Source organism: Camelus dromedarius, chromosome 1 (genome assembly GCF_036321535.1).
Source record: "Camelus dromedarius isolate mCamDro1 chromosome 1, mCamDro1.pat, whole genome shotgun sequence".
NCBI classification, from domain to species: Eukaryota; Metazoa; Chordata; class Mammalia; order Artiodactyla; family Camelidae; genus Camelus; species Camelus dromedarius.
Genome location: NC_087436.1, coordinates 79,492,416 through 79,520,215, shown reverse-complemented (window position 1 = coordinate 79,520,215; position 27,800 = coordinate 79,492,416). Strand labels below are relative to the sequence as shown.

Sequence of the window (27,800 nt, the reverse complement as noted above, 5' to 3'; positions counted from 1 at the left end):
AGTGAACCAACTTACTGCAGAACCTACTGGATAAGACGGGGTTTTGAAGTCATTCTTCTGCCCCATCCTGAGCAAAATTCTGGCTCTTCAGGAACAATATCGGAGCCTGCCTTGCCAACAGGCAGCACTGAAAATTCCTTCCAGTTAGGAAATTTGGAACTCTCACTCGTGCCTGATTTAGCAACAACCAGACGTCAGGGCTGCTTTTCTCAGAAGAGGGTCACTGTAATAAGCAGGACTTCACCAAGGTCAAACTTCAGTCCATTGGGCAATGAGCACTGTCAGGTGTGCGTTCCACAGGAATTAGGCTCACTCCCTTTTCCCAGTCACAGGCTCGATTCCACTTGAGCTGTAAGACGTGTATACTCTTCTGAAAACACTTTCAAAAGAATGCCTAGGCATTTACTACCCAGGCTTATACGAAAAAATTAAAGATCAATCTGAATCCCTTGTGATGATATTGTCCAAACATGTTTCTTGATTTTTTTTTTCCCATCTGCTTCAGTGGATTTCCAAAAGCCCAGAAACTTTGTCTTTGTCACTGCTGTGTCCCCAGACCCAGAAGAGACACACAGCAGACACCAAATATAGGTTAACTTTATAAAGCTAGAGGCACAGTAATTTGAAAGCCTTCCCAAGAAAGCTTTGATTCTCAAGTTAATTTTTATAATTGGCAAGGATGCATCTTCAGTCAAGGGATACAATTTTCAAAGCTTCTCAAAAAAAAAAATTAAATTCACTTAATTTTAAAAGCAGTGAGTATCATATTTGACCTCAAGAGGAGACTGACTCTGTTCCTACTCTTCTAGGCATCCCACTCCCAGCCATAGCTTGGAACTCAAAGGGATTCAAAACGTTTTAATTCACCAATGTAGAACATGCTCTATTTTCAAAGCTGTCCCGGGCATCTCTTCCATAGAGCCAAGAGGCCACCAAGTAGCCAGAATTGCTATATGCTTCCTGCAACAGCAGAGGGCACCATCACAGGGATTTTTTTTTTTTTTTTTTTTTTGAACCCCATGAAGAGCCATCAAAGGGACCTCAGCCCAGGTGTAATATGGGCAAAGAATTTGCCAATCACTCAAAATGCAGAAAATACCACTGAACCTGCTTTCAGCTGCCTTCATACTGTTAGGTTATTGTATTCTCTAGGGATGCTAAAAATCTCATAGCTTTCCCAGTGTTGGTCCATGTCTTCCTGTAAATGTCTTTATCTTATTCTTATTTCAGCAGAGAATTAAATTTGCAAATTCAGTTATAATTCTAAATAAAGAAGGGTTTGTTGCTCTTTATATTAAAATAATGACTCAGGAGGGTAGGTATAGCCCAGTGGTAGAGTGCATGCTCAGCAGGCATGAAGTCCTGGGTTTAATCCCCAGTACTTCCATTAAAATAAATAAATAAATAAAATTTATTTATTATTTATATAAAGAAACTATTTTTTTAAGAAAGTTGTTGCTTTCTAGAACTTTTATTTCTACCAACATGTACCCATCCTCTTTTTTATATGATAAAAGAAAATTATTTTGAATGCTTCCATAAATGGGCAAGAAAGTTATGACTCCCCAAGCCAAAGGCTGAAAGAAGATAGGTTATCCCAGAGAGATAAGCAGGGCAGAGAGGCCAGGTATCTGCTTTCACCTTGAGGGTGCTGGCTGAACCAAGCAAACTTGAGCAGTGGTTTCCAGAGCCTTAAGGGCCTAACGGGCAACAGACAAGCTGAAGGCCAGCCCAATGTGGGAAGTCTAAAGAAACCCGTCCCTTGAAAGGTGGGATCCCAAAGGGCTACACCTCGTAAGTAAGAAGAAAGTAGAACTCACCCATCCCTTACTCATGGATGCCAGCCGGGTAAATTATCTGCATCAAACCTTAGTGGTACATGAAAGAGAAAAATGATTTCCCCCTGAGGATTTAAAGTCACTTGGCAATTAAAAGGAAAGAACTGCTTATCAGCACAACACGGATGACTCTCAGAAACATTATGCTGAGAATTCAGAACCACCAGATGGCCCTCATTTGAGTAGGCTAAATTCATACTATTTACATGGTTCAAAAATCCTCAAGCCAGTAAGTTAGTTTAAAGTGGTCCCAGACTGATCGTGCCCTACAAAAGGGGAAGGCAAACTATTCCAGGTGAGGGGCCAGGGAAGTAAGTATTTTAGGCTTTGTGGGCCATTCACTGTTGCAACTATTCAACTCTGCTGTAGCAGAGAAGCAAACACAGGCAGTGTGTGAACAAACAAGTGTGGCTGTCTTCCAGTAAAATCTTATTGACAGCAACAGGCAGAGGGCAGGATTTAGCCTATGGGCTGTAATTTGCTAAGCCCTAAGCTAAAGGCTTGAAGGAAGATAAAATTCCAAAAATGACATCATCATGAAAATTCGGTAAACACACAAAGAAATAAATGACTCCATTCATGAGACGCCTCAGGGGGGAAAAAGAGTTAAACCCTCAAAAGATGTAAGATTTTGGAATAGTTGGAAAAACATATAAAATCAACAAGCATAAGATACTTCATAAACTTATTGAAGAATACGCACATTTGAAAAAGAATCAAGTATAACCCATAGAAATGAGAAATATAGAAATTGAAATTATAGACTCAGTGAGCAGTCAATTAAGCAGAACTGAAGAATTAGAGAAATGGTACAACTGAAGATTGTCCAGAAAGAAGTCTAACTCATGGCAAAGAAATGGAAGATATAAAAAAGAGATTAAGAGGCATGTGGGATAGAGAAAGTCTAATATTTGTTTAATCAGACTTCTAAAAAGACAGGAGGACAAAGACATTGTGTAAAGGGATATCTGAGAACTTTTGAAAATTGATGAAAAATACCAGACCACAGATGAAAAGCCAACAAGTCACAACAAGATAAATATGAAGTGCTAAAATAACAGAAACAAAGAAATGCTCTTAAATACACTCTAGAAATATTACCTTCATACAAGTGATAATCAGGCCTAGTAGCTGATTTCTCAATAAATAAAAAGACGACTCTGGAATGATGCTTAATGTGTTTAGAGAGACATAACAATTGATCTGAACATAAACACCTACATCCAGCAAAAACTTTCAAGAATATGTACAAAATAAATACACTTTCAGAAAAACACAAACTGAATGTGCCAGCAGCAGACTCTCAGTAAGGAAAGTGATCCCAGATGGAAGGAGAGATAAAAGAGGTGAGGAATAACAAAGTGGTGACCAGGTAGGTAAACACTGACTGTATAAAAGGGTAAGACTGATGATGACGGCAGCAATGACTATGATAATCTGTGGGGTTATATAAGTAATTAAAATGCATAATATCATATAAATTAGCAGAAGGAATGAAAGACTGGAATTCAAGTTCTAGGTCCTTCTATTATTCAGGAGTATAAGGACAGTGGTCAGTTTTAGACTTTAATAAGTATGCAGGTTGAAATTTATAAAGTAACCACAGAACAAATAGAAATAAGATCATTAACCTCCTTAAGTAGAGAAAATGGAAAAAGAAAAAGTAATAAATCCAGGAGGGCAAGAAAGACAGATTTTAAAGATGGAAGAGAAAGCAAAAAATAAGATAAAAAAAATAAATCCAAATGTTATTACACTAACTGTAAATGTTGTTCTCATACCCTGTTGATGGGTTGTGTAAAATGGGGCAAACTTTTTGGAAAGTTCGGCTGTTTCTGCTCTAACACTGAAATGCTCCTACCCTGTCCTGGAGCAGTCCTAATTCCTACTACACAAACAACTAGAGAAACAAACACCTGAGCACGTCTGCCAAGAGACATATACAAGCATATTTACAGTAAGTTGAAAAAAACCTACTGTCCATTGACTGTAAATGGAATAACAGTTTGTGATTTTTTTCAGACCTTCCAGAATATACTATTTATCCTATTTATTGGCCTGGTAACAGGTACACAGCTATCTGTTTTTACCACTACCCTAAAGTGTACCTGCACACTTTCATATATATTTGTGTGTTTTACAATTTCACAATAAATAAAAAGAAGACAAGTGAGAATCAGAGAAGTTGTTAAAAAAGCTGAAAAGCCAATGAGTGCTAGAGCCCTAATTAGAAAATGTCTTTATGACTCTTTATCTCATCATCTTAACCATTACTCCAAAAAATAACATCAAATACCAGTCGCATCAATCCACTAGAAACCAGTGTTAAAAACACAAGAGCGAGCACATAGCTTTTGTCAAGTTCCTAACAGAGCCCCTAGATTTCAGTACGGATCCCAGATCCTAGCCTTCCCCCAACCCTAACCCGGGCCTCCCATCACAAGCTACTCAGACCCAGCAGGAAGCAGGTTAGAACTGCAGTACCACGTTTAAGAAAATACATTTCAGAAACCACCACCAAGAGCAATTCTGGTCAAGAGGCAGCCCTCATGACCATGGTACATGATCTGTAGTCCTAAGAAAACAACAGCCCTTAGCATGTATTTCCAGATATCAAAAGAATGCCCCAAGTGCAGCGTATGCACCGAGGGGATAATGGCAAACCACCAAGACAAAACTGAATAGGTCTTGGAAAGTCTGCTTATACAAGAAACTGCTGGAGAATGTTCTTTGCACCAGGCTGTGATCTGGGATCATTTCCCCTATGCTCTGAGTGTACTTGCTGATTCAGACATGGCTGCTCATCCAATCCCAGGATATGCCAGGACATTTCAGAAACCCTTGGCGTTCCTGAAACCCAGTGTCTGTAAATATCACCAAGACAAAGAGGTGGGAAAAAAGATGCAACCTCAAGGCTCAATGAATGGATCTATGCAAGGGTTCAATGAAAGGTCTTACCTAATGGGATTTTTCTACCAAACCCTGCCTACCTTTGATATCCTAAGACAGTTACAGAAGACTCAAGAATACTAATCTCTGGGCATGACACTTCTAAAGTGAGCATAAAACAGTATTAGGGAAGGCAAGTCAAAAAAAGGCGCTTTAGGGAGCATAAGCTAAATCTGGGCAGTATTTGCTTTCTAAGAACGTTTTCAGTATCATAGTAATTCCTGAAATAACTTGAAAACTAATCCTCTAAGTCAAAGACCTACAAGACAAAGGTCCTGAGTGAAACAGCATTAGATTTTTCTAGTGAAAACATGCCAGCCACAGTGCTCCTGAAAAGACATATTACCAGTGGCCAGGCAAAACAGCTGTTAGTTGTTCTAATGGCTTTTCTGAGAACTGGCCTAATTAATAAAATGGATTTATCAATTCAAACTACACTGAATATGAGAAATAAAAAGAAAAAGGAAATCTTCGGAGAGAAAACAAATAAGACAAAGAGTCACCCCAACACACTTACTCGGATTTGCTGATTTTCAATCCAGTTCACCTCCAGGAGAGTTTTGGGGGAGCCCCCAAAAAAGGGAAAGATGGGGGTGAGGAGTGAGAACAAAAGCACAGCTGACCGTTGAGGGTCCCCTGTTCGCAAATTTTCTTTTGGGATCAGATCCATCTAGCTTGGTAAGAACACACACTGAGAGCACTGTAGCAAGCCCAGCGCCAGCTGAGAGAGCATCACCAGAGCTCACCTGCAAAATAACTCAATCTGTGACTCTGATCAACATGGAGTCCACCAGCCCAGAGTCCAGAACTAGGTTGACAAAAAAAAAAGAAAAAAGAAAGAAAAAAAACAAACCAAAACCAGTGGTTCACGTTTCTCATTTCCTAGATATTCAAGTCCAATAAAACCTATGTCATGAAAATGGAAAACAAACGATCCTTCTTTGTAATAAGAAAGAATAGAAATTACTCCAAATCAGAAGAGCAGAGGTGTGGGGAAAATAATGCAACACATATTTAGAAATATAGAATTTATTTGTATTCACCGTTAAGACAGTTTCACATTTTTGTACATGGTTACCCGGAGAGAGAGCACACCCCGATGGCATTATATTGCTGTCAAACATTGCTTACGCTGCTGAGGCTGAAAATACATTTTCCCCTTTAAAAAATTTAAGGCTCAGTTTCCAAAAGGTAATTTTACCCCTTATTTTCCTGTTTAATAAACTAGGAGAGTTCTGAAATAAAGGACAAAGAGGTGGACGGGGAGGGACAGGGTCACACACTTCACTCATTCCTACTTGCGCTGAAGACACTCAATGTGATTTGCTGTTGTTGTAAAAGGCTCCTTCTATTTGAAAATGTGTTGGTTACAATGTCAAACAACCTAGTAGACGGGAGAGGCCTTTAAGTATGGGTCTTTAGCACACAAACAAGGAAAACTTTATCACCAGTTGCTGGCTAACGTGTTTATTTACAAGTTGCCTACATAAAAATGTGCACACACAGTAACGTGGACTCACTTTTCTTTGGTAAAGCTCACCAAATAGTATGTCTCTACTGACAAGCTAGTAAAAAATATTTACGTTTCCTTTTGACTTTCGGATCAAGTGGCCACAAAGCTGTCCTTTCTCTTAAAAACTGTCCTCATTTTTCTTTCCAACCTTGTGGTAAAACAAAACCATGACGGCAACCCTGAACTGACATGTAATCCCTGTTTAAGTGATTGAAGGGGGGGGGGGGGGGGAAGGGCGTGAGAAAGCTAATTATGAACAAAAACTGGAGTACTTCTTCGAGAATTACCCCATCAAAGAGTTCCAGACACAACCCGTTCCAGAAGTGTTTTAGAAGCACTTTTTCTGCCCATTCAAATAGTTCACTCAATCCACAATGACACAATCGTCTTACTAAAGGCAGAATCTGCTTAAACTCAGTAAACTACCTTACAGTTCACGAGGTTGATGCTATAACAACAAAAGCCAAAAAGGGCACCTTTTTGTGGGTTCTGCCTCTGGCATAAAGAGGTAGAGACAATCATCCTTTAGAAAAGATTAACAATAAAAAAACAAAAACAGTGAAACAGAACCCAAAAAACAACCCCTGCCACTTTCGGTTTCTAAAGACTGGTTCTGGAAAGCCAGGGTGGCATTCAGTTTGCTTCTGAGTTGAGAGATTCGTTGCCCACAATCATCTTGCTGTAATTCTTCTGCTGCTCTTCCTTAAAGGTGTCCTTCACCTTGGCTCTCTTCAGCCCTCCATCCCTGAGAACAGAAAGACAAATAAATCAAAGATACTCCCAGTGGTGATTTACAAGGGTTACCTATTAACGCGTGCTGCATGGTGCCATGACACTTAGGCAGCTGGTCAGCGATGAGGTAAAGTACACCGGACTTGGAAGCACAAAGACCCAGATTTCTGGGTCAGAGGTAGACCTCTGCTCTACCACTTAACCAGACGTATGTTACTTTATGGAAGGAACAATCTCTCTGATGTCTGGTTAAAATAAAGAACAATTTCTCTACTCAGTTTCTTTTCAGAAGCTAGGGCTCCTCTGTTCAATATTTGGATACCATATACCTATCTTTTCCCCCGGAAAGCAAAATACTTTTTTTAAAAAAAATCTAAATCAACCTATATCTTAGCAGAAAATCAGATGGAAAATTTTAAATATCCACACAAGAAATGGTGAGGGTACTCTGCGTGTGTGGATAAATTCCTTACAGAGAAATGGGGCTCATCAGTATTCAAATCTAATCCTATTGTCTGAGAAGTCATGTTTTCATTCAAAGCACTATATTTCAAGTATTTATGATCTTCCATATCCCAAAACACACTCAGAGTAAGACAGATAAGAAAAACATAAATTGCATTCAACAGTAGTAGTGCCAAAGTCAGCAGCATTCCTTAATTCAGAGCCTGTGAATCTTTGAACTCTCTTCAGGGTGATGAAAACACAGACCTGCCTGGGTTATAAGGACCCTGCGTGCCTTTCCTTCTTTGGGCAGCACCAAGGAACAAGCTCGATGAGCTGGAAGGAGACTGGACGATCAGGGGCCACTATCTCTCTCCTAATCTAACGTTTTAGATTTTAACTCCTAGGAGACCGTGAATCAAGAACTTGCTTACTTTATACTCTGCCTGTTTAATTTTAACCCAGCTAGGCACAAATGTTTACCAAGTGCTCTCTAATGGTGATGTATGGATCATAGGTTAGCCAGTGACCCCAATGCTGTGAAGTCAGAACTTGACCTACAAACAGAAGCCTGCCTGAGCCCAGTGCAACGTTCTGGCCTCTAGAGTCAAAACTAAGACACAGCCCACCAGGAAGGCCCCAACTTAAAAACAGACTTCCATCCACAATTCTGCCAGGAGGTCAGTTGTAGGAAATTTCCATGAAATCAGGTTATAAGTTGTCATTAGGTCTCCAGAATTGTCCACAGGAGCCCTTTATCCAAATGAGCTGCCTCTAACACTTCGCAGCATTTATGTGAATTCGGACTAGGAAGAACTAAGGAAGGGAGGGAGAGACAGAAGGAAGGCCAGTCATCCTTCCCTGTGGTCCAAGCCAAAACGGACAAAAATTCAAAGTTAGCAACATTTGTCCTTCAGCATCTTGACATCATTTTTAAACAATTCTCTTTCCCAGGCACCCAGGAAACCGCACATTGCTCTAAGCACCCCAGCTGTGACTGGCCACCCCTAGAGACTTCAAAGTTTTACCCAGTTCCCTTTTGCCATGGCAGCAGATCTTAGTTCTTTTTTTTTAAACTGAAGTATAGTTGATTTACAATGTTGTGTTAGCTTCAAGTGTACAGCAAAGTGATTCAGTCATACATATACATATATATATTACACATATTCTTTTTCAGATTCTTTTCCATTATAGGTTGTTATAAGATATTGAATGTAGTTCTCTGTGCTACACAGTAGGTCCTTGTTTTATCTACTTTATATATAGTAGTGTGTATCTGTTAAGTGCAAACTCCTATTTTATCCCTCCCCTCCATCCTTGTCCCCTTTGGGAACCATAGTTTGTTTTCTGTCTATGAGTCTGCTTCTGGTTTGTAAATAAATTCACTTGTATCATTTTTTTTAGATTCCATATATAAGTGATATCATATGATATTTATCTTTCTCTGACTTACTTCACTTAGTATGATAATTTCTAAGTCAAGCCATGTTGCTGCAAATGGCATTATTTCCTTTTTTTATGACTAATGTTCCATGGTATAGACATACCACAACTTGTTTATCCAGTCATCTGTCGATAGACGTTTAGGTTACTTCCGTATCTTGACAATTGTAAACAGTGCTGCTATGAACATCTTTTCGAGTTAGAGTTTTCTCCAGATATAATCCAAGAGTGGGATTGCTGGATCATATGGTAGTTCTATTTTAAGTTTTTTTAAGGAAAACCTCCATACTGTCCTCCATAGTGGCTGCACCAATTTCCATTCCCACCAACAGTGTAGGAGGGTTCAGATCTTAGTTCTTAAGGAGGACAGCAGCCATAAATAAAAGCCAGTTTAAGATGACACAAGTAAGTTCTCACTTAATCTAGGAAAAAAAACCAATCTAGACATGTTAATTCACACCTGATGGATGAATGACAAATACATCTGGAAAGGCAGTGAGCCTATTTTCTTTTTAAAGAAGAGACTAGGTAATTAAAAACAACCTTATATCATAAAATCACATATGGCCTGATATAAGGAAATGTTAAAACTCTGAGGGTTACTTTTGCCATTCTATTCAAGCCAGTCTGACTGAGAGTCTGTCCTGGGGCTAACTCCCTTAAGCTATTTTGTTTCTCAAAGTTTTCTTCCTTTCCTTGTTCTCTGAGGCTATAGATCCAAAGCTCTAAGCTTTTTAGGGCAGGAGCAGGGCTAGGGTGTCAGGCAAGAGGAAGGGGGATAAAGACTAGAAAACAATGAACAAGGAAGATATAAGAACATGGGTCACTAGGGCATCTATAAACTACAGCATCGGTAAGCCTGTCATTTCATGATGGTGGGATGTCTGTAATTTAGTTTCACATATTCCAGTGTAGAGAACGTAACACAAATGTTGGTCTTAACCCATCTTAACCCTACTTTTTTTTTTGTTTAAATTATTTCATTTTATTTTATTTTATTTGTTGTTGAAGTATAGTCAGTTACAATGTGTCAATCTCTGACGTACAGCATAATGTCCCAGTCCTGTTAACCCTAATCCTGACCTTAGGGCCAGTCAGTTGCCCTAAATCAAGAACTCATACTCCCAGAGGGGTCAGGCCTTAGTCAGAAGGCCACACTCCAGAGGTACCGCTATAAGGCTTCAGCTACCTTGATCTCCCATCATACTCCCAAGCTTTATAACTAGCATAATGAATTTTAGAAATAGGTTTTTACTGTAGAAATTAATAGCTTATTAATTAGTATAATGGATGCCAGAAAGTCTTCCCTGAGTGAAATTAGCTGTATTCAAGATATGTGAATGGATTAAGTATTTTAGAGATAATCCCCCCCCCCTTGCATTAAAGGGTACGTAAGAATCCAGCTAGCCCTTCCACCAGAGGCTTAATCCCTAAACAGTCCTGGGTCCCTCCATGTGTTCAGATGTTTTTGGTTGCCTGGCTGACAGCCTGACTTGGTTAGCCACATCCTGCTTCTAGAACACTGCCAAAATTGACTCCCATGAACTTTCCACATCACATGTTTTCAAAACACCAAAAAGATAAACAGCAGGGACCTAATATTAGTAGGCCTTGAAGTATGGACTGTTTTATGCCAGTCTACCAAATACAATGTCTATGTGTGTGTAAGAATTTAATCCCCCATCATAACATAGGTACATTTAACCCTCACTGACACAGACTAAAGTTTGTGTGCTCCCCAAAATTCATACTGAAGCCCTAACCCCAAAAAATACGGTATTTGGAGATGGGACCTTTGGCAGCTAATTAGGTTTAAATGAGATCATGAGCACTGGGCCCTCAAGATGGGTATAGTGCCCTTATAAGAAGACACATCACACAGTTTCCAGCCTTCAGTGACAAAATAAATTTCTGTTGCTTGAGTCACCCAGTCTATGGTAGTTTGTTTTGGCAGCCTGAGCAAACTGACACTCTCAACTACACTCAGTCTTCCTCAAACAAATGAACAAAAAACTAAAGCTATAGTTATCCATAACTAAAAATATTTCACTTACTTCCTGTCAAGTTTTTAAGTTTTATTTAACATAGTTATAGCTAGAGTTAAATATGAACAAGCCTGGGGGTTGCCCCTCGCCTCCCAAGGTCCGTGCCCCATGCTCAAATCCATTCACACTTTCTTCTTCAGTGAAAGAATTCTTAATTTTAGCTAGACACATGGCCATACAGAACAAAGACTACATCTCCCAGAGTCCTTTGCATCAAGGTGTTATCGCATGACTTGAGTTCCAGTCAACATATACAAGTGGAGGTGGCGTGTCCAACTTCCCGCCTGAGGTTCCCAAAGACATGAGTACATCCTTCTTGTTTTAGTTCTTCCCTGCTAGCCATTCTGTTGTACTCACTGGGTAGAGCTGAAGCAGCTGCCCTGGACCATAAAGTAGAAGCACACTGAGAATGGTAGACGAATACCGAATGAGTTGTTATACCAGTTGAACTCCCTATGGTTAAGTGAGAGGGATAAAACTCTACCTTATTCAAGACATCGTTAACGCTGTATAAACCACTGTCAGTGTCAGCTAAACCTCCAGCGAACTAGCATAATAAATGACATTATTAAAAGTTGGGTTTTTAGAGGGGAGGGTATAGCTCAGTGGCAGAGTATGTGCTTAGCATGCACAAGGTCCCGAGTTCAATCCCCAGTACTTCCATTCATACATACATACATACATACATAAAAGCTTAATACCCTCCCCTCTCCAAAAAAGTTGGGTTTTTAATTTTTAAAAAATGACAGTACTTCTGAAAATGTCTTACCAGGGAAGCTCAGTCAATCCTCCTTGTACAGCAATAGCAGACTTAACCCTATTAGCAAACTGGACTGCATCTTCTCCTTTCTGGAAAAAAAAAATTACAAGTACATCCTGGGAACAGAATCTTCAAATAATGCTTTCAAATATCTCATAATCATTTAGATTTGTTTTAAAATATAAGATTCACATTTTAGCTCAAATATTCTCTATTCTGAATCACAGCAAATATTTGTTCTATCAAGAAAATGTAGTGCTATATTGTTTAATTTTTTATGATGTGTATATATATATATTTATTATGCTCTTTGTTAGTCTTATTCGAGATACAACATTCCACAACATTTGTAGGTTCAATGAACCAATAGCAATTGTAAAAACTCTTACGGAAAAGAGTCTCTGAATACAAAAACAGACTGATTTTGAAGAGAGCTAAATATATTTATTTTCAATGACTCATTTGCTGAGGAGGCAGAAAGAAAGTCCAACTCTAGCTGACGTGAGGAAGACAGATACCCAGGTTTTCGGGTAAAGGTTTTCTTGTCTTTATCTGATTAGATAAAGCCATTATCTATGGAATACCTCTCTGGTCATAGGGGGCATGTACCACACGTCACAGACAATAGCCCAGCTGGTCATCATTCGAAGCAGGTAGCTCACCATGTTGTATTTACTACTGTTCCAAAATGCATCGCCAAATTGAGGATTATACTGAGAAAAGAGGAAAGAAAATGCATTCCAGTTAAAAATTAAATGGCGGCTTCTCTCATCCATGTTAATGGCTAACAAGCCAAACATCTCTATCAGACCCCAAGAGAAAGAGAAAAGCTATTTCACTGGACAGAAATGATCAAAAGACTAAACCAGGTCAGATAACTCCTCTGACTAGAGCCAGGAACGCTGTGACAGGGAGGTTATTGACATGATCCTTAAATATCTGTCTCCCGACCTGACTGGAAAGCGGGTCAAAGTAGGAACAGCATCTGTTTTGCTTATCAGTGTATCCTCAGTTCTGGAGCACTGGCCCGGCACACAGTCCCCTGGTACATACTGTATACATATCAATAGAGAGAAAAGATGATCGAGCAAGTGGGGCAAGTGCAAACAACAGGTAAATCTGAGTAAAGAGCACACAAGTATTCTTTATTAAGTTTGGAATCATATCAAAATAAAGTTACCAAGTCACTGCCCTTTTGGGGAGGGTAGGGGTGGATAATCTGTTTTACCTTAATTGCAACTGGATGTATGGTTCCTCCAATTTCAAAGCTTCCCTTTTTGAACATCATTACTGAAGTATTGTTGATGCAAGTTCCTGGAGGGGAATTGGGGGGGTGGGTGAATATTTTTTAAAGCAGTCAATTTTTAAACTGATTTTTTAAAATGAATTATTTTGATATAAAATAATTGAAAATATTCACATTATATCACAATTATAGACATTTTACTACCATCTCATAAGTCAATTTCTGCTTAAGTAGTAATTCAACAGTTTTAAGGAGATTTACTAACAAATTTTTACTTTATTACTGACTATTCTAGAGATACACAATAGGTGACAATTTCAATATATTTAAAATAAGGAACCTTAAAAGTTATGGACAATGCCTTTCTAAGTTCATTACCCAAACACAAATTCTAAGATCAAAAAAAGTACCATGACTGCCATTAAATCTCATAAGGAAGCAGGGAATTACTAGCTCAGAAGCCATCTCATTCCTGTAGGACAGCACAGATCTGAACTAAGAATGCCAATTCTAGAACAATCCAATTCCTCATACACTTTTGGTACTTGTCATCAACTATAGCTTGGTAAGCAATCCCCCTTCTTACCTTCAGGAAAGATTAATATGGGTAATTTTTTCTTATCAGCAATATGTTCTCTTAGTCTGTGAAGAAAAATAAAGGATCAAAATTCTACCTTTAAAAAGAGAGAGGTGGGAATCCTCTTTGGTATTCTTTATACTCTACTAGCACAAATATAACTGTAACACAGTAAGAAGAAATCAGATTGAAATTCAAGTTGGTCCCTTTCTAAAAAAGTGTAAGGATATGTACACTGCTTCAATTTCTCTCATCTCCAAGGAGTGATTTTCAGTGCCTTCTGCCTACTCTTAAAAAACAGTACTAGGCAGTCATGTGACGTGCGCCCTCGAGCCCGTGTCATCAGCTTTGTGCCTTTCTCCACGTACTTGTATTTCCTCATCTAAAAAGTGGGAATATTGGTTGTGGGACTTGTCCACCTCAAGACCATTAAATATAAGAAAACTCCTTCAGTGAGTCAGGCTGAACTTTTCTGTGAAACACACACCATAAAACTAAGAATGAAAGAAGTTCTCCCAAGCTTAGGTCCTGCCCTGCCTGCGGCCAGCCCTACATTTCCAGCTGCTCACTGGAAGCTGGTAAAGCTGAGATAGAGAGACTACAGCTGCCAGAGTGTATACCACTGCTAAATCATTCCAAGATGGGGAACAGTTTCCCAACCTTAAAGAAATTCCTTCAGGTACTTTCATTTTTACTCTTAAACGCATGGCCCACCTTCACCCCTACAGAAGCGAGGACTAGAGCGTCTTCAGTTAAAAGGCAAAAGCTGTTTCCAAACAAAGGCAGCTCAACTCCATCCCAAGTCCCAGGAGCTCCTTCGCCTGTTCCATGAAGAGCATTAGCTCTGTCTGTCTCTAGACGGATTTAAGTGATAACGGTCACTCAGCAAACACTTAATCAGCCATCTGTTTATTCAGCCAACAGTTACCAATTATTTACCTTCAAGTAGTAATTTTTAGCTTTAAAAATTCAGTGACTGGATTATCCCTAAGTCCCGGCAATATAAATGTACTGGCCTTTTAATCTCATTGTATATCCCACTATGACTACAGAATTAAAAAATCTTTAAGTCTAGCTAAGACAGATGATTCACTAGAAAAAGCCAACCATAAACAGAGCTCCGTATGCTGCAGTTTGAGCCCTTGGTGCTGCTCAGCCCTCTCTGGCAGGAAGGCCACAACTTATCAGACTTTATGCTACCCCCATGGATGCCGAGTAATGCCACTGCTTACCTCTGAGTAACCAGGTGTCGGTCCTTCATTTCTGAACGTTCAAACCAGACATGTGGACAAGCCTTGACCATAGCTCTCTGAATAATTCCCAGCAATCCACCATGAACCTGGCCAACCTAGAAGAACCATGAGAAAAAGGGGGAAAATGTAAAGGCATAGCTGTCCAGAGAATGCCTTTTTTTTAGTTCCTATTAGTTCCTTTAGTTCCAATAAGTTCCTATTTCCCACTCAGAGAAAAGACTGACCTTCTTAATCTGTTCAAAGAGTATAAATAGCCAAATATAAGCACAAAATGTTCTTTAGTAGCATCTTTGAATTTTGAGCTATGTTGCCACATTAGCTTTACTTCAGTTTTAAAAAGTAGAAATCTTTCAGCTGAGTCAAGGTAAGGGAAATGCAAATTAAAACTACACTGAAATAATGATTTCAGACCCACCAGACTAATAAGGATGCAAAAGCTTGACGATGCACTCTGAGCCAAGGCTGTGGGAAACAGGCACTCTCGCACATTGCTTGGGATGTGGGAGAGAACAACCCCCACAGAAGGAAACTTGGCAGTACCTATCAGAACTACACATACACTTACCCTTCAACTCAGTAACTCCACTTCTAGGAATCTACCCTGCAGATATACCTCCAACAAAATGAAAACATATATACACAAGGTTTTCATTGCAGCATCATCTGCAATTGCAAGATACTGAAAAATACCTACATGTCTGAACATAAGAACTTAGATGAATACACTATGGTACATACACACAATGCAGTACTACGCAGCTACAAAAAGAACAAGGTTGATCTCTATGACTGGTAAGGACTGATTCCCAGGAGATGTTAAGTGAAAAAAGCAAACTGCAAAAAAGCAAATGAAGTGTGCCACATTTTGTGTCAGATGGAAGGGGAAGTATACACATTATCTCTACAAAAAGAAAAAATAACCAAAATCAACAAAGCTGTAGATTTCACAAGGGTCAGAGGAAATGGGGCAGAATAGACATGGATGGACTGACACTTCTATGAGTGTAGCTTTTTTGTTTAGTTTCGACACTTAGAAGTATGTTAATGTCCCACAAATTCAAAAAATAAATCAATAAAAATAGGACTAGCAAAGTGAAAGCAAACTTAAACAAAGGAACCCAGCTGTATTTCAAATGAATAAAAGAACCCTGAAGGAAGAGGGAGAGAAAAACTCAAGAAATTTACAAAGACAGTATTTGACCACATCCGCTCCATCTTAGGTGGGGTACTAGGAACTGCAAAGTACCCTGAATTATTTTACTACATTTGTTTTTTGTAGTAAAACAGGTGAAGCAGTTCTCAAACAGTTTTAGATCTACTATAGGCTGGAGAAAACAAGCAAACACATTGATACTGTCAGGAAACAAGGTATTCACTGTGAAAAGAGGGAAATACGAACATAGATTGATGGAAAGTGAGAAAGAACTCCATGAGTTGAGTGAAATGTTATAGATTCAGATTTCCAATATATTAATATTATACATGAATATGAAATATAAACATATTGAAATAGAAACATTTATGCACATATTTACGAGAGAGAAAGCAGCACATGAAAATGCAAATGATAAAGCAAATGGGGCAAAATGTTACCAACAGGTTAATGTGGTTAAAGGGCTTATGGATATTTAATGTAACATTCTTATCATTACAATTTCTCTTGTAAGAAAGTATTTCTAAATTTTAAAAAAAAGCAGAGATCTTTATTTAGGAGGAAAAAAAAAAAAAAAAAAACTTTGTAAAGCCACTAAGAAGAGATCTTGAATGCTCTTCAGATACATAGCTTATGTTTAGCCAAAAGAGGACAAGTATGACTTCAGGAAGTTAGCTGTACAGTTTCTCCTACTTCTGCCCTCTACTGACTGATTTCATCCAGTTGGCTTAGAGTGGATGGGGATGAGGAGTGGGACAAAAATAGGGGAAGGGTATTAAGTGGTACAAACTTCCAGTTATAAAATAAGTAAGTCATAAGATGTAATGTACAGCATAGGGAATACAGTAAATAATGTTGAAGTAACTTTGTATAGTGACAGATGGTTACTAGGTTTATCCTGGTGATCAATTTGTAATATATATAAATATCAAATTACTGCATTGTACACTTGAAACTAGCATAATATTTTACATCAACTACAATTTAAAAACTGACTATACTTCAATAAATACATATACCAAAAAAAAAAATCTAAAAAGATAAATCCAACTGACTTTTTTTTAATTGAGTTAGTCAGTTTACAATGTTGTGTCAATTCCCAGTGTAGAGCACAATTTTTCAGTTATACATGAACATACATATATTCATTGTCACATTCTTTTTCACCATGAGCTACCACAAGATCTTATATATATTTCCCTGTGCTACACAGTATAATCTTGTTTACGATTCTATATATATATATGTCAGTATCTACGAATTTCAAACTCCCAGTCTGTCCCTTCCCACCCTTCTTCCCGCTGGCAGCCACAAGTTTGTATTCTATATCTATGAGTCTGTTTCTGTTTTGTACTTATGTTCATTTGTCTTTTTCTTTTCTTTCTTTTCTTTTTTTTTAGATTCCACATATGAGCAATCTCATATGGCATTTTTCTTTCTCTTTCTGGCTTACTTCACTTAGAATGACATTCTCCAGGGACATCCATATTGCTGCAAATGGCATTATGTTGTTGGTTTTTATGGCTGAATAGTATTCCATTGTATAAATATACCACAGCTTCTTTTTTTTTAAACATTTTTTATTGAGTTATAATCGTTTTACAATGTTGTGTCAAATGCCACAGCTTCTTTATCCAGTCATCTGTCAATGGACATTTAGGCTGTTTCCATGTCTTGGCTATTGTAAATAGTGCTGCTATGAACATTGGGATGCAGGTGTCTTTTTGAAGTAGGATATATGGATATATGCCCAGGAGTGGGATTACTGGGTCATATAGTAAGTCTGCTCCTAGTCTTTTGAGGAATCTCCACACTGTTTTCCACAGTGGCTGCACCAAACTGCATTCCCACCAGCAGTGTAGGAGGGTTCCCTTTTCTCCACAGCCTCTCTAGCATTTATCATTTATGGACTTTGAATGACAGCCATTCTGACTGGTGTGAGGTAATACCTCATTGTAGTTTTGATTTGCACTTCTCTGACAATTAGTGATATTGAGCATTTTTTCATGTGCCTATTGATCATTTGTATTTCTTCATTGGAGAATTGCTTGTTTAGATCTTCTGTCCATTTTTGGATTGGGTTGTTTGTAAACCCAACTGACTTTAGGCCTTTATCCCTCAACCCATCAGAAAGTTCACAGGTACTATAAGCTTTTCTAAACCTTAGCTAACATTGTAATTACACAACTGTACATTGCAAGTGTAACTGCAGTTACTACATATGATGAAAAAGCATGGAAAATGTGGACAAAATTCTGAGGTCCTCAGGTACAAATGAGTTATACTCAACTCTGTTAACTAGGACACAGAATGAATATTGTCTCAGAGACACAAAATGATGCTTTGGGGAAGTTGGTTAAGATGCCTAAACCTCTGTTTTCTCATCTATAACAAAATCTCAGCCTTAACCTGTTTGGATTTAGTATATGATTTTTAAACCTTCTTGGGTTGCAAATACAATGGATATGAAAGTGCTTGTTTGCATAAATGCACAGAATTATTACATACACCCAGAACTGTGCTGGGGCATGTCAAAGGTTGTTAACATAAGCGTCCTTGGAGAGGCTCTCCGGGGATCCATAAATACCTAGAAATTATACACAAAACTGGGTTTGTATGATGCAAATGTATGTTGTTGTTTTTCTAAAAAGGGGGTACATAAATGTTAACTGATTGCTAATCTAAAAAAGGTTAACAACTACCAATTCCCATGTCTTTCCAGGGAGATGGATAAAGCTTCCTTGGATTCAGAAAAAGCTCCACAACTTAGAGAAATTTAACAACATGTTAAAATGTGGTTACCCAAGAGTTATATTTCCAAATTTATATTTTAGACAGATAAAATATCTGGCAATAAGTTAGGAGTTTTTACAATGGTCTTCAAACCCCCCCCCTCAATGATTATATAGCCCATGCATAACTGTGGGTTTTGTGGTTTGTTGATGGGTTTTGTTTTCTTTTCTCTTGGGGCTGTAGGCAAGTCAACTACCAGCGCTCCCCACTCTCCCGCCTACAGCAGACACTTGAGTCAACAATGGCTCCCTTCAGATGCCGTCCCAGAAAAGCACTCCAGACCATGACTGTCAGTCATAGCAGTAGGGGCTTAAGAGGTACAAACCGCTATGTAGGAGACAAGTGAGCTACAAGGATATATTGCACACCACAGGGAATATAGCCCATCATTTATAATAACTACAGATGGAATGTAACCTTTAAAAACTATGCAGGGGGAGAGAAATAGCTCAGTGGTAGAGTGCGTGCTTAGTGTGCACCAGGTCCTGGGTTCAATCCCTAGTGCCTCCATTAAAAAAAAAAAGTTGGGAATCACTATGTTGTACACCTGAAATTTATATAATATTGTGCAGAAACTGGTACCTCAATAAAAATTAATTAATTAATTAATGGCTCCCTTCAAATGCGTCCCCAGAAAAGCACACTAGACCATGACTACTCATCACTGAAGCTGACAAGTGACATAAAAACCATCTGTTCTCTCTGAAGCCCAAGCTACTACCATGAGATATGAAGAGACAGTTCCCCAGGATCCCTCTCCCATACTCCACACACCAGCTTAGGGCATATTTACCACCATACAAGGAAAAAGGACACCTTCGGTGATCCTCCAAATTTTACCTGACATGTACATGAAAGAGATGAAGGAAATCATGACAAGTTCTTCACGGTAAGAGAAACATTCTTTGATGTGGAAAAAATGCCAGAAGTGCCACAAAAAGGTCTTTTGAGGTATTTGATTTATTTTACTGTGGGTTTTGTGGTTTGTTGATGGGTTTTTTTTTCTTTTCTTTTCGGGCTATAGGCAAGAACTGAGAAGACAATGTGGTATAAATATTTGCCTTTCTTGCTTGATCTTCATTAAAGAGCCAGGTTGTTTGTTTTTTGTTTTTGAATTGCATATGACTACTTGAAAGGAGACAGAACTAATTGGTTGGTAAGGGATTTGAACAGCTCTAAGGAGGAAGATTTTAATGTCTCAAAGTGTTCACTAAACATTGCAGGGATTTTAGAAGCAAGATGGAATCAACTTCATGAAGTCCTGTCAAACCCACACACCTATGGTCAATCACTCTTTGACAAAGGAGGCAAGAATATGCAAAGGAGAAAAGACAATCTCTTTGGCAAGTCGTGCTGGGAAAGCTGGACAGCTGCATGTAAATCAATGAAGTTAGAACACTTCTCACATCATACACAAAAGTAATCTCAAAATGGCTTAGAGACTTAAATATAAGACAGGACACCATAAATCTCCTAGAAGAGAACATAGGCAAAATATTCTCTAACATAAATCGTAGCAATGTTTTCCTGGGTCAATCTACCAAGGTAATAGAAATAAAAGCAAAACTAAACGAACAGGACCTAATTAAACTTATAAGCTTTTGCACAGCAAAGGAAACATAAACAAAACAAAAAGATAACCTACGGAATGGGAGAAAATACTTGCAAAAAAAAAAAAAGAAAAGAAAATACTTGCAAATGATGTGACTGACAAGGGCTTAACTTCCAGAATATACAAACAGCTCACACAACTCAATAACAACAAAAATAAGACAACCCAATCAAAAATGAGCAGAAGATCTTTCTCCAATGAAAGCATACAGATGGCCAATAAGCACATGAAGAGATGCTCAATTTCACTAATTATCAGAGAAATGCAAATCAAAACTACAATGAGGTATCACCTCATACTGGTCAGAATGGCCATCATTAAAAAGTCCATAAACAATAAATGCTGGAGAGGGTATGGAGAAAAGGGAACCCTCCTACACTATAGGTGGGAAAGTAAATTGGTGTAGCCACTATGGAAAACAGTATGGAGATTCCTTAAAAAACTAAAAATAGTTACCATAGGATTCAGCAGTCCCACTCCTGAGCATATCCAGAGGAAAATCCAACTCAAAAAGATAAATGCACCCCAATGTTCATAGCAGCATTATTTACAACAGCCAAGACATAGAAGCAACTTAAATGTCCATCAAAAGATGACTGAATAAAGAAGTTGTGGTATACAAATATAATGGAATACTACTTAGCCATAAAAAATAAAATGCCATTTGTAACAATATGAATGGACCTGGAGATTATTACACTATGTGAAGTAAGTCAGACAGAGAAAGACAAATATCGTATGATATCACTCATATGTGGAAGCTAAAAAAATGACACAAATGAACTTATTTACAAAACAGAAAGAGATTCACAGACATAGAAAACAAACTTATGATTTACCAGAGGGGAAGGTGGGGGAGGAATAAATTAGGAGTTTGGGATTAGCAGATACAAACTACTATATATAGAATAAATAAACAACAAGGACCTACTGTATAGCACAGGAAACTGTATTCAATATTTTGTAATAACCTATATATATGTACAACTGAATCAGTATGCTGCACACCAGAAACCAACAAAACACTGTAAATCAACTATACTTCAGTTAAAAAAAAAAAGTCCTATCAAGCTCACATGTCTACATTTCAGTCAATTAACTTCTTACTACCCTAACTATAAAGAAAAATATAATTTTCTTTCTTTTTCTTGCACTATATATTCCTCATGTAAATATATTACATAACTTACATAGCTACAGTAGTATATAATCCAGTCACTTTCTAATATAAAAGTAACTTTCTAATTTGTGCCAAAATAAAATAGAAGTTTGAACAGTCCATAATGCATGCAATTACTTGAAACATCAATGAGCTGCTCTTACCATAGCATAGCACCCATCCATTGTCAAGATCAAAACATCTATCGGGGATGTGTGGTTGGCAACACAAATGCCTCCCTTCTGAGGTTTGTACTGCCTGCAATTACAAACAATAGTACATACTCAAACTTGAAAGAGTCACTGTTTTGCAGAATGGCATGTAGAAATTCATCCTGTTTTGTTTTAAAAAGTACACTAAAAACAGAAAGTAAGATGGGCCCATCTTAAAAAGGATGTCTCTAGGCAGTACGATGGGAGGAGGCTAAGAGTACAGGTGAAATGACTCATGATTTCCCTTTTACATATATTTATGTTGCTTTTTTTGTAATGATCATAGAGTCCTTCTACAATGAAGAAATAATTTTAAAATATTAGACTTAATTACAAAGATTCTATAAGTTTAATCAATTTTATGATACGTAAGTTTTACTTATTTAATCATAAATATTTTCATATTATTTCAGTCTTCATATGCATCACTTTTAGTGGCTTCATTGGGATTCACAGAGTAAATTTACTATCGTTCCCTCCCTCTTATCACCCTAAGGCAGAAGTTGGCAAACTTTTCCTATCGCAGGCCAGATAATACTTCAGGCTTTGCAAGCCAGCCAATCTCTGTCAAAACTCCTGGACTCTGCTGTTTGGCACAAAGGAAGCCATAGATAACATGTAGATGAATGAGCAAGGCTGTATTCCAATACAACTTTATTTACAAAAACCAGATAGCAGGCCACATTTGGCCTACAGGCCCATAGTGTAATTTGCTGACCTCTGTCCTAAAGTTAACAAACAGTATTTGACACTGATGAAGCAAAGCAGTTTTCCTTGGGCCTATACTGAGAAGAAAGGGAGCCACATGCAGAACAACTTTGACATGCTTTCCTGAAAATTAGAAGCAATTCTGTTGTGAACTCCTCTCTATGTAACTAAAGCACCTCTTCTGTAGAAGATATCACCTCTGATAACAATTTTACCAAATTTTACCAATTTTATTCTGCTCCCCACCAAAAAAATTCATAGCCCAATCACAAAATCATATAACTTTCGAAATTTAAGTGGCCTTTTTACATTGGTAACACACAGTAAAGCCAAATGATGAAATGTGTCCCTTCTAGAAAAGAGACAGAAAGATCCAGCCAGTAAAAAAGAGAGGCTTGTCCTAGGACTTTTAAAACAATGATGTTAAATATAAAAAAATAAAATTGAGTTAACAGAAGAGTAACTCAAAAACAATCAAAATGACTTTCATGTAGCTAATAACTTCACTTACTTCCTTTAACCTCTTTGTTCTGTTTTAAGGCTCAGTTATGGAATTTTATAAGTCACAGGGCTGAGACTAGAAACCAGGTCTCAGGACTCCTACCAAGTTCAGTCCTCTTTCTCCCATCCTACAGGCTCATTTATTTCACCATTTAGAAATTTTTAAATCAACCCAGTGCAAAACCTGGCTCTGCTACTTACTAGCCATGTGACCCTAGACAACCAGTCCCAGAGCTCTCATTTCTTTACCCATGAAACAGGAAAACAGCGCCTCTCTGAATGGGATGGCAGATGAGAAGCACACACCTGGCCTGCACACCATAAATGCCCAATTATTTAGTGTCATTGCATGTTTATTATTATGTTCCCTCTGCAAATGGATTGCTTTTGAAAAGTGTTTTTGTGCCCTGCTATGTGTGTGACACTAAGCAGAAGGGATGAGCACACAGGAAGTACTCCTCTTTCACCTGCTCCCTCCCACCCACGGCTGTCAATCACAGGCTGGATTTACCCAGAGAGAGGCAGGCTGGAAGTCAGCACCCACTCACTTGTTATGATAATGAATGGTACCAGAGAGGGCACGAACACAGATTCTGCAGCAAGTCAGGTGAACCAGTTCACTCAGCCAGTTTTTGAGGCTGAAAGAAAGAGAAAATATTTCATTGTGCAGCTCCGGGCACCCCCAAAAAACAATATAATAGAAGCTTTTATGTGCTCCTTCACAACAGCCTATTGTGTTCTGAAGTAAAAGCACAGTTCGATTCCTAAGTCTCTTGGAGGACAAAACTCTAATGGAAGAAAGCTCCCACCCTACCAGACTGTCAGTCTCCATTCCTGACCAAGACAAGCTGAAGCGTCTTTGGTCTTGGCCCTACGAGCTTGACAATACTGTAAGACTCGCTTGCTTTCCTTGAGTTCCTTAATCTATTTTCTTTCTTCTCATCTTTTCTCCTTTGAAAAAACAACTTCTTTCAATTTATATGAAGGCATGATGGGAAATCAAATAATTGAAGACTACGAAGATGAATTGAGCAACATTTTAATACACGTGCCAAGGCCATCACTTTGATGCAGTACATAGGAATGAAACAAATACTCTCACCTCCCCCCATTTAAAAGAAAAAGCAAGTACTTGGTTATATAGCAATCATTAGGTTACAATATAACACAGCTATGTATTGATTCAAAATAAAAAACATGAAGAATATACCAAAAATTTTTAAAAAGAAACAAATATTCTCTTTGTGGACACAGCTAAGAAAACGGACAATCCTATTAATGGCTGGGAGGAAGGAAATATTTCACCTGCTCTCTGGCAGCTGTCCAACCAACGTGGTTCCCATAACCAACAAACCGATCCCAATGAAAGCCAAGGTAACCCTGAAAAAGAAAAGAAAAGGTAATGCAAAAGCTAGCTGAACAGGATGGCAGAAAGGGAAAGAACATAAAGTTTGTAAATAATGAAACTGTAAAAAAGTGGTAGAGCATTCACGCTATGGAATATGATACAGCCATTTGCGAACGAAAATACTCCAATGTGAATGAAAATACTGCAAACATATCAGTAAACAAAGAATGCTGAAACCAAGTCATCAGCGGCTGCGGCCACCCCCCAGTGAGGACAGGCCTGCAGCCCAGCCTCTGCAGCCACTCACAAAGGTGCACTCCGAGCGGACTCAGAATAAGAAAGGACAGGATACTGGCCCTAGATAGCTAGGTGCTTGTCAAAGGAATGAATTCAGTGAGCCCAAATGTTTGCTTCCTCCCATACATAGAAAAGCACTAAATTCTTTAACTTGAGATGCCTGGTTTTCTTTAGATAACAAGTAATCTTTTATTGTTCCAACTACCTGGTCTTTGTTGTAAAGCTCCTATATATCCTAGCTCCTCCCCTACCTCTTCAGAGAAGTCCCTCAGAACCATCTGAGAGGCTGTCATCCCAGCTCGAGTCCTCCCGCCAAATAAAACATAACTTTTAACTTTAAGGCTGCGCGTTTGTTTCAGTCGGCACATTGAAAGAACTGGGCAAATCTGTAGATTCTGACGTGGGAGAACAGTTTTTGGTACATTTTGAGAGAAAAGAAAGCAAAGTAAGTTTCAAAAGAATGTGTAGAGTATAATAGCATTTTCAGTAGAACAGCAAGCACGTAACTAGTCCATAGACACATAGAGCAGGCCTGGAAATTTGTTCACAAAGCTGCCAAGTTCAAGGGGGGTGGGTATAGCTCAGTGGTAGAGTGCATGCTTACCATGCACAAGATCCTGATTCAATCCCTAGTACCTCCATTAATAGATAGATAGATAGATAGATAGATAGATAGATAGATAGAAAGAAAGAGAAAGAAAGAAAGAAAGAAAGAAAGAAAGAAAGAAAGAAAGAAAGAAAGAAAGAAAGAAAGAAAGAAAGAAAGAAAAGAAAAGAAAAGAAAAGAAAAGAAAAGAAAAGAAAAGAAAAGAAAAGAAAAGAAAAGAACCCCCCCCAAAACAAACAAAACTGTAAAGTTCAATCTATGGAAACATCAAAGGGTTAAAGCGGGCTAGTGAAGAGAATAAATTAAAAGTCTTGCCCTTCTGCTTTTCTGAATTTTTTTTTTAATTTTTAAATACACACATATTAACATCTTGTATAATATAAGAATTTTATGTTGTACAAAGGAGTCATTTAGGTTGAAAGTAGTTATTCTGATGGGATATTTTGGTGTGGAGTGGTATTACTATAAAAGGAAATATCTTGCAAAGGTCTGAAAGTAACTTATTTTTCTGTGTTTTTTAATGACGAGGCAAAAGAGTGCAATTCAACTTCTTCTCAAAAGGATTTAAAATTTACAGCAAATGGCAAGAAAGTTTTACTTATAAAGGCTCTATCATAATAAGAACACCAAATTATATCACCATGTAGGAATTCTTCCATGCAAATCTAACCTTTGTGTGTTTCAATCTAACTCGTAAGTTAGTTACCAAGATGACTAACAACACCTCTAAACTTCACCTTCTCATTTTTGAAAAGTAATCTTAATATATGTGCTAATCACTCAAAAAGAAAAGTCATTTTTAAAGATGTAAATAGGATTATTCAAAAAGAAAAGGGTGAGATTTTAAAACTTTCAAAATAAACAGTATCTCATAATTTAAGGTGTTTAACCTTGTGAAAGTCTTGGTTTAACACCTATGCCAGCAATCTGAAGGTTCATTTCAGTTTTCTTTAGATGCCATATTTTCATGTCAGACAGTAATGCAATAACTAAATGACTGCTTAATTTCATCCATCAATTACGCAAATGTTTTAAAATAATGCCATCTTGTCCTAATGAGAATAACTTGTTCCTACACATTAAATCAGAAGAGGTTACATTTTACCATGTTTAACAACTAGGTTCAAAACCATTGAACATTTTTATTTGCTAAATTAACAGGCCAGGAAACTCTTGTTTTCCAGTTTAAGCCAACATGAGAGATCTCACGGAAGACACAAGTTTTCTGCCACAGTCTGTTCTGCTTAAGAGCTTTACTGAGATTAAAATCCATGTCATACAATTCACCCACTTAAAGTGTATAATTCAACAGTTTTTGGCATATTCACAGAGTTGTGCAACCATCACTAAAATCAATTTCAGCACAATCTGTTTTTAAATGCTCACTTTGTAGCAACTGTCTCCTTTAAAAAGCATTTACAAAGCAATTCTTCCACATCGAAGAGTATATACTACCCGTCGGAGTGTCAGTTTTGCCATTGTCTTCTTGTTCTTGGGTGCTTACATTACTGGATTGTCCTAAATCTGTGGTATCTTTGCAAGAATCATGTCTATTTTGTGAACGTCAGTTTAAACTAGATAACAGAATCGTAACACTCTTTGCTGGGCACCCACAGCAGGTGAGGAGAGCTAACCAACTAATAAGGACATCTCAAGTACTCCGGGTTGTAAAATCCTCTCTCTGCCCTCAGGTTGCCTTGGATACGGTGCCTAACCCAAGTGAAGATTTAAGAGTCCACCTAGATATTCCACTTTACTGATGTTTCATTTCTTTATAAGCATGAAAATAGAGTTATAAAAAGACTAGAAAATGCTAATAAATAAAAGCTCAAATATTTCCTTCCTACATACCAATGGCTAGTCTTGTGCATCCCCAGAGCACATGAACCCCACTTTGGGAACACTGGCATAATGATCAAGCAAAAATGTATCCAAATTTCACTTTGTTATCACAGCTGAAATGATTCCCAAAAGACATACCATGCCCTGGCATCAGACTCTGGCAACACGAGCACAAGAAAACAGAAAGAGCTCCTCAGAAATGTGCCTTTACCTACTTAAGCAATCTCCTCTCCTGTAATAAATCCGCATGAGGCAAGTACAGGCCATCCTAGGGATGGTAAAGAGGCTTCAACCCATGTGCCAATTTTAGTTGGTGGATAGCAACTGCCCGGAAACCTCCATGGAGAGCACACCACGGCCATGTCCGGGGCAATGAAGCAAGACAATGAGCAGCAATATCGCGACTGGCCCACGTGCCTACTACCTGCCACCACCGTGCTAGACAGACCTTCACCACTTCACCCCGCTGCCACTGTCACCTCTGCTACCTGTGTTCCAAACTGTGGTTCTGGGCTTTGAGGGTACCTCCTCGTGAGGTGGCACACAGACTTAGAACCAAAAGGGGACCCAACTGGGGAACTTTCAATAAGGAAGGTGAGTGACCATGATGAAATTGGATGCAACCAATTCACTCTTCTGAACTTCTCTCTCCCATGTGATAACCACTCCCAGGAATTTTTTTCTTTCCTGTGCGGCCATGAACGGCTACAGAACAGCAGAGAGTTTGGTTGACACTCTGGTGACTGAAACTGCAAATCCTCTCTTCTT

At 38.3% G+C, this 27,800-nt stretch overlaps 1 protein-coding gene across 4 annotated transcripts in view; it reads right to left on the bottom strand.

The window, feature by feature from the left end:
* Window positions 1-5,800: 5,800 nt before the first annotated feature.
* The window catches only part of GPAT3 (glycerol-3-phosphate acyltransferase 3), a 58,864-nt gene continuing 36,864 nt past the window's right edge, over window positions 5,801-27,800 (bottom strand). For 3 of the 4 annotated variants that reach the window (XM_010983707.3, XM_064485977.1, XM_064485982.1), the window contains 9 exons: window positions 24,244-24,318; window positions 23,487-23,576; window positions 21,682-21,775; window positions 14,780-14,895; window positions 13,557-13,612; window positions 12,953-13,038; window positions 12,309-12,437; window positions 11,734-11,813; window positions 5,801-7,045 (listed from right to left, as the gene is read on the bottom strand). In XM_010983707.3, the coding sequence (XP_010982009.1) occupies window positions 6,934-7,045; window positions 11,734-11,813; window positions 12,309-12,437; window positions 12,953-13,038; window positions 13,557-13,612; window positions 14,780-14,895; window positions 21,682-21,775; window positions 23,487-23,576; window positions 24,244-24,318 (838 nt within the window). In that variant the 3' untranslated portion in view covers window positions 5,801-6,933. Of the gene's footprint in view, window positions 7,046-11,733; window positions 11,814-12,308; window positions 12,438-12,675; window positions 13,039-13,556; window positions 13,613-14,779; window positions 14,896-21,681; window positions 21,776-23,486; window positions 23,577-24,243; window positions 24,319-27,800 lie in introns of those variants that run through there. The other variant, XR_010380979.1, reaches the window with a different exon arrangement.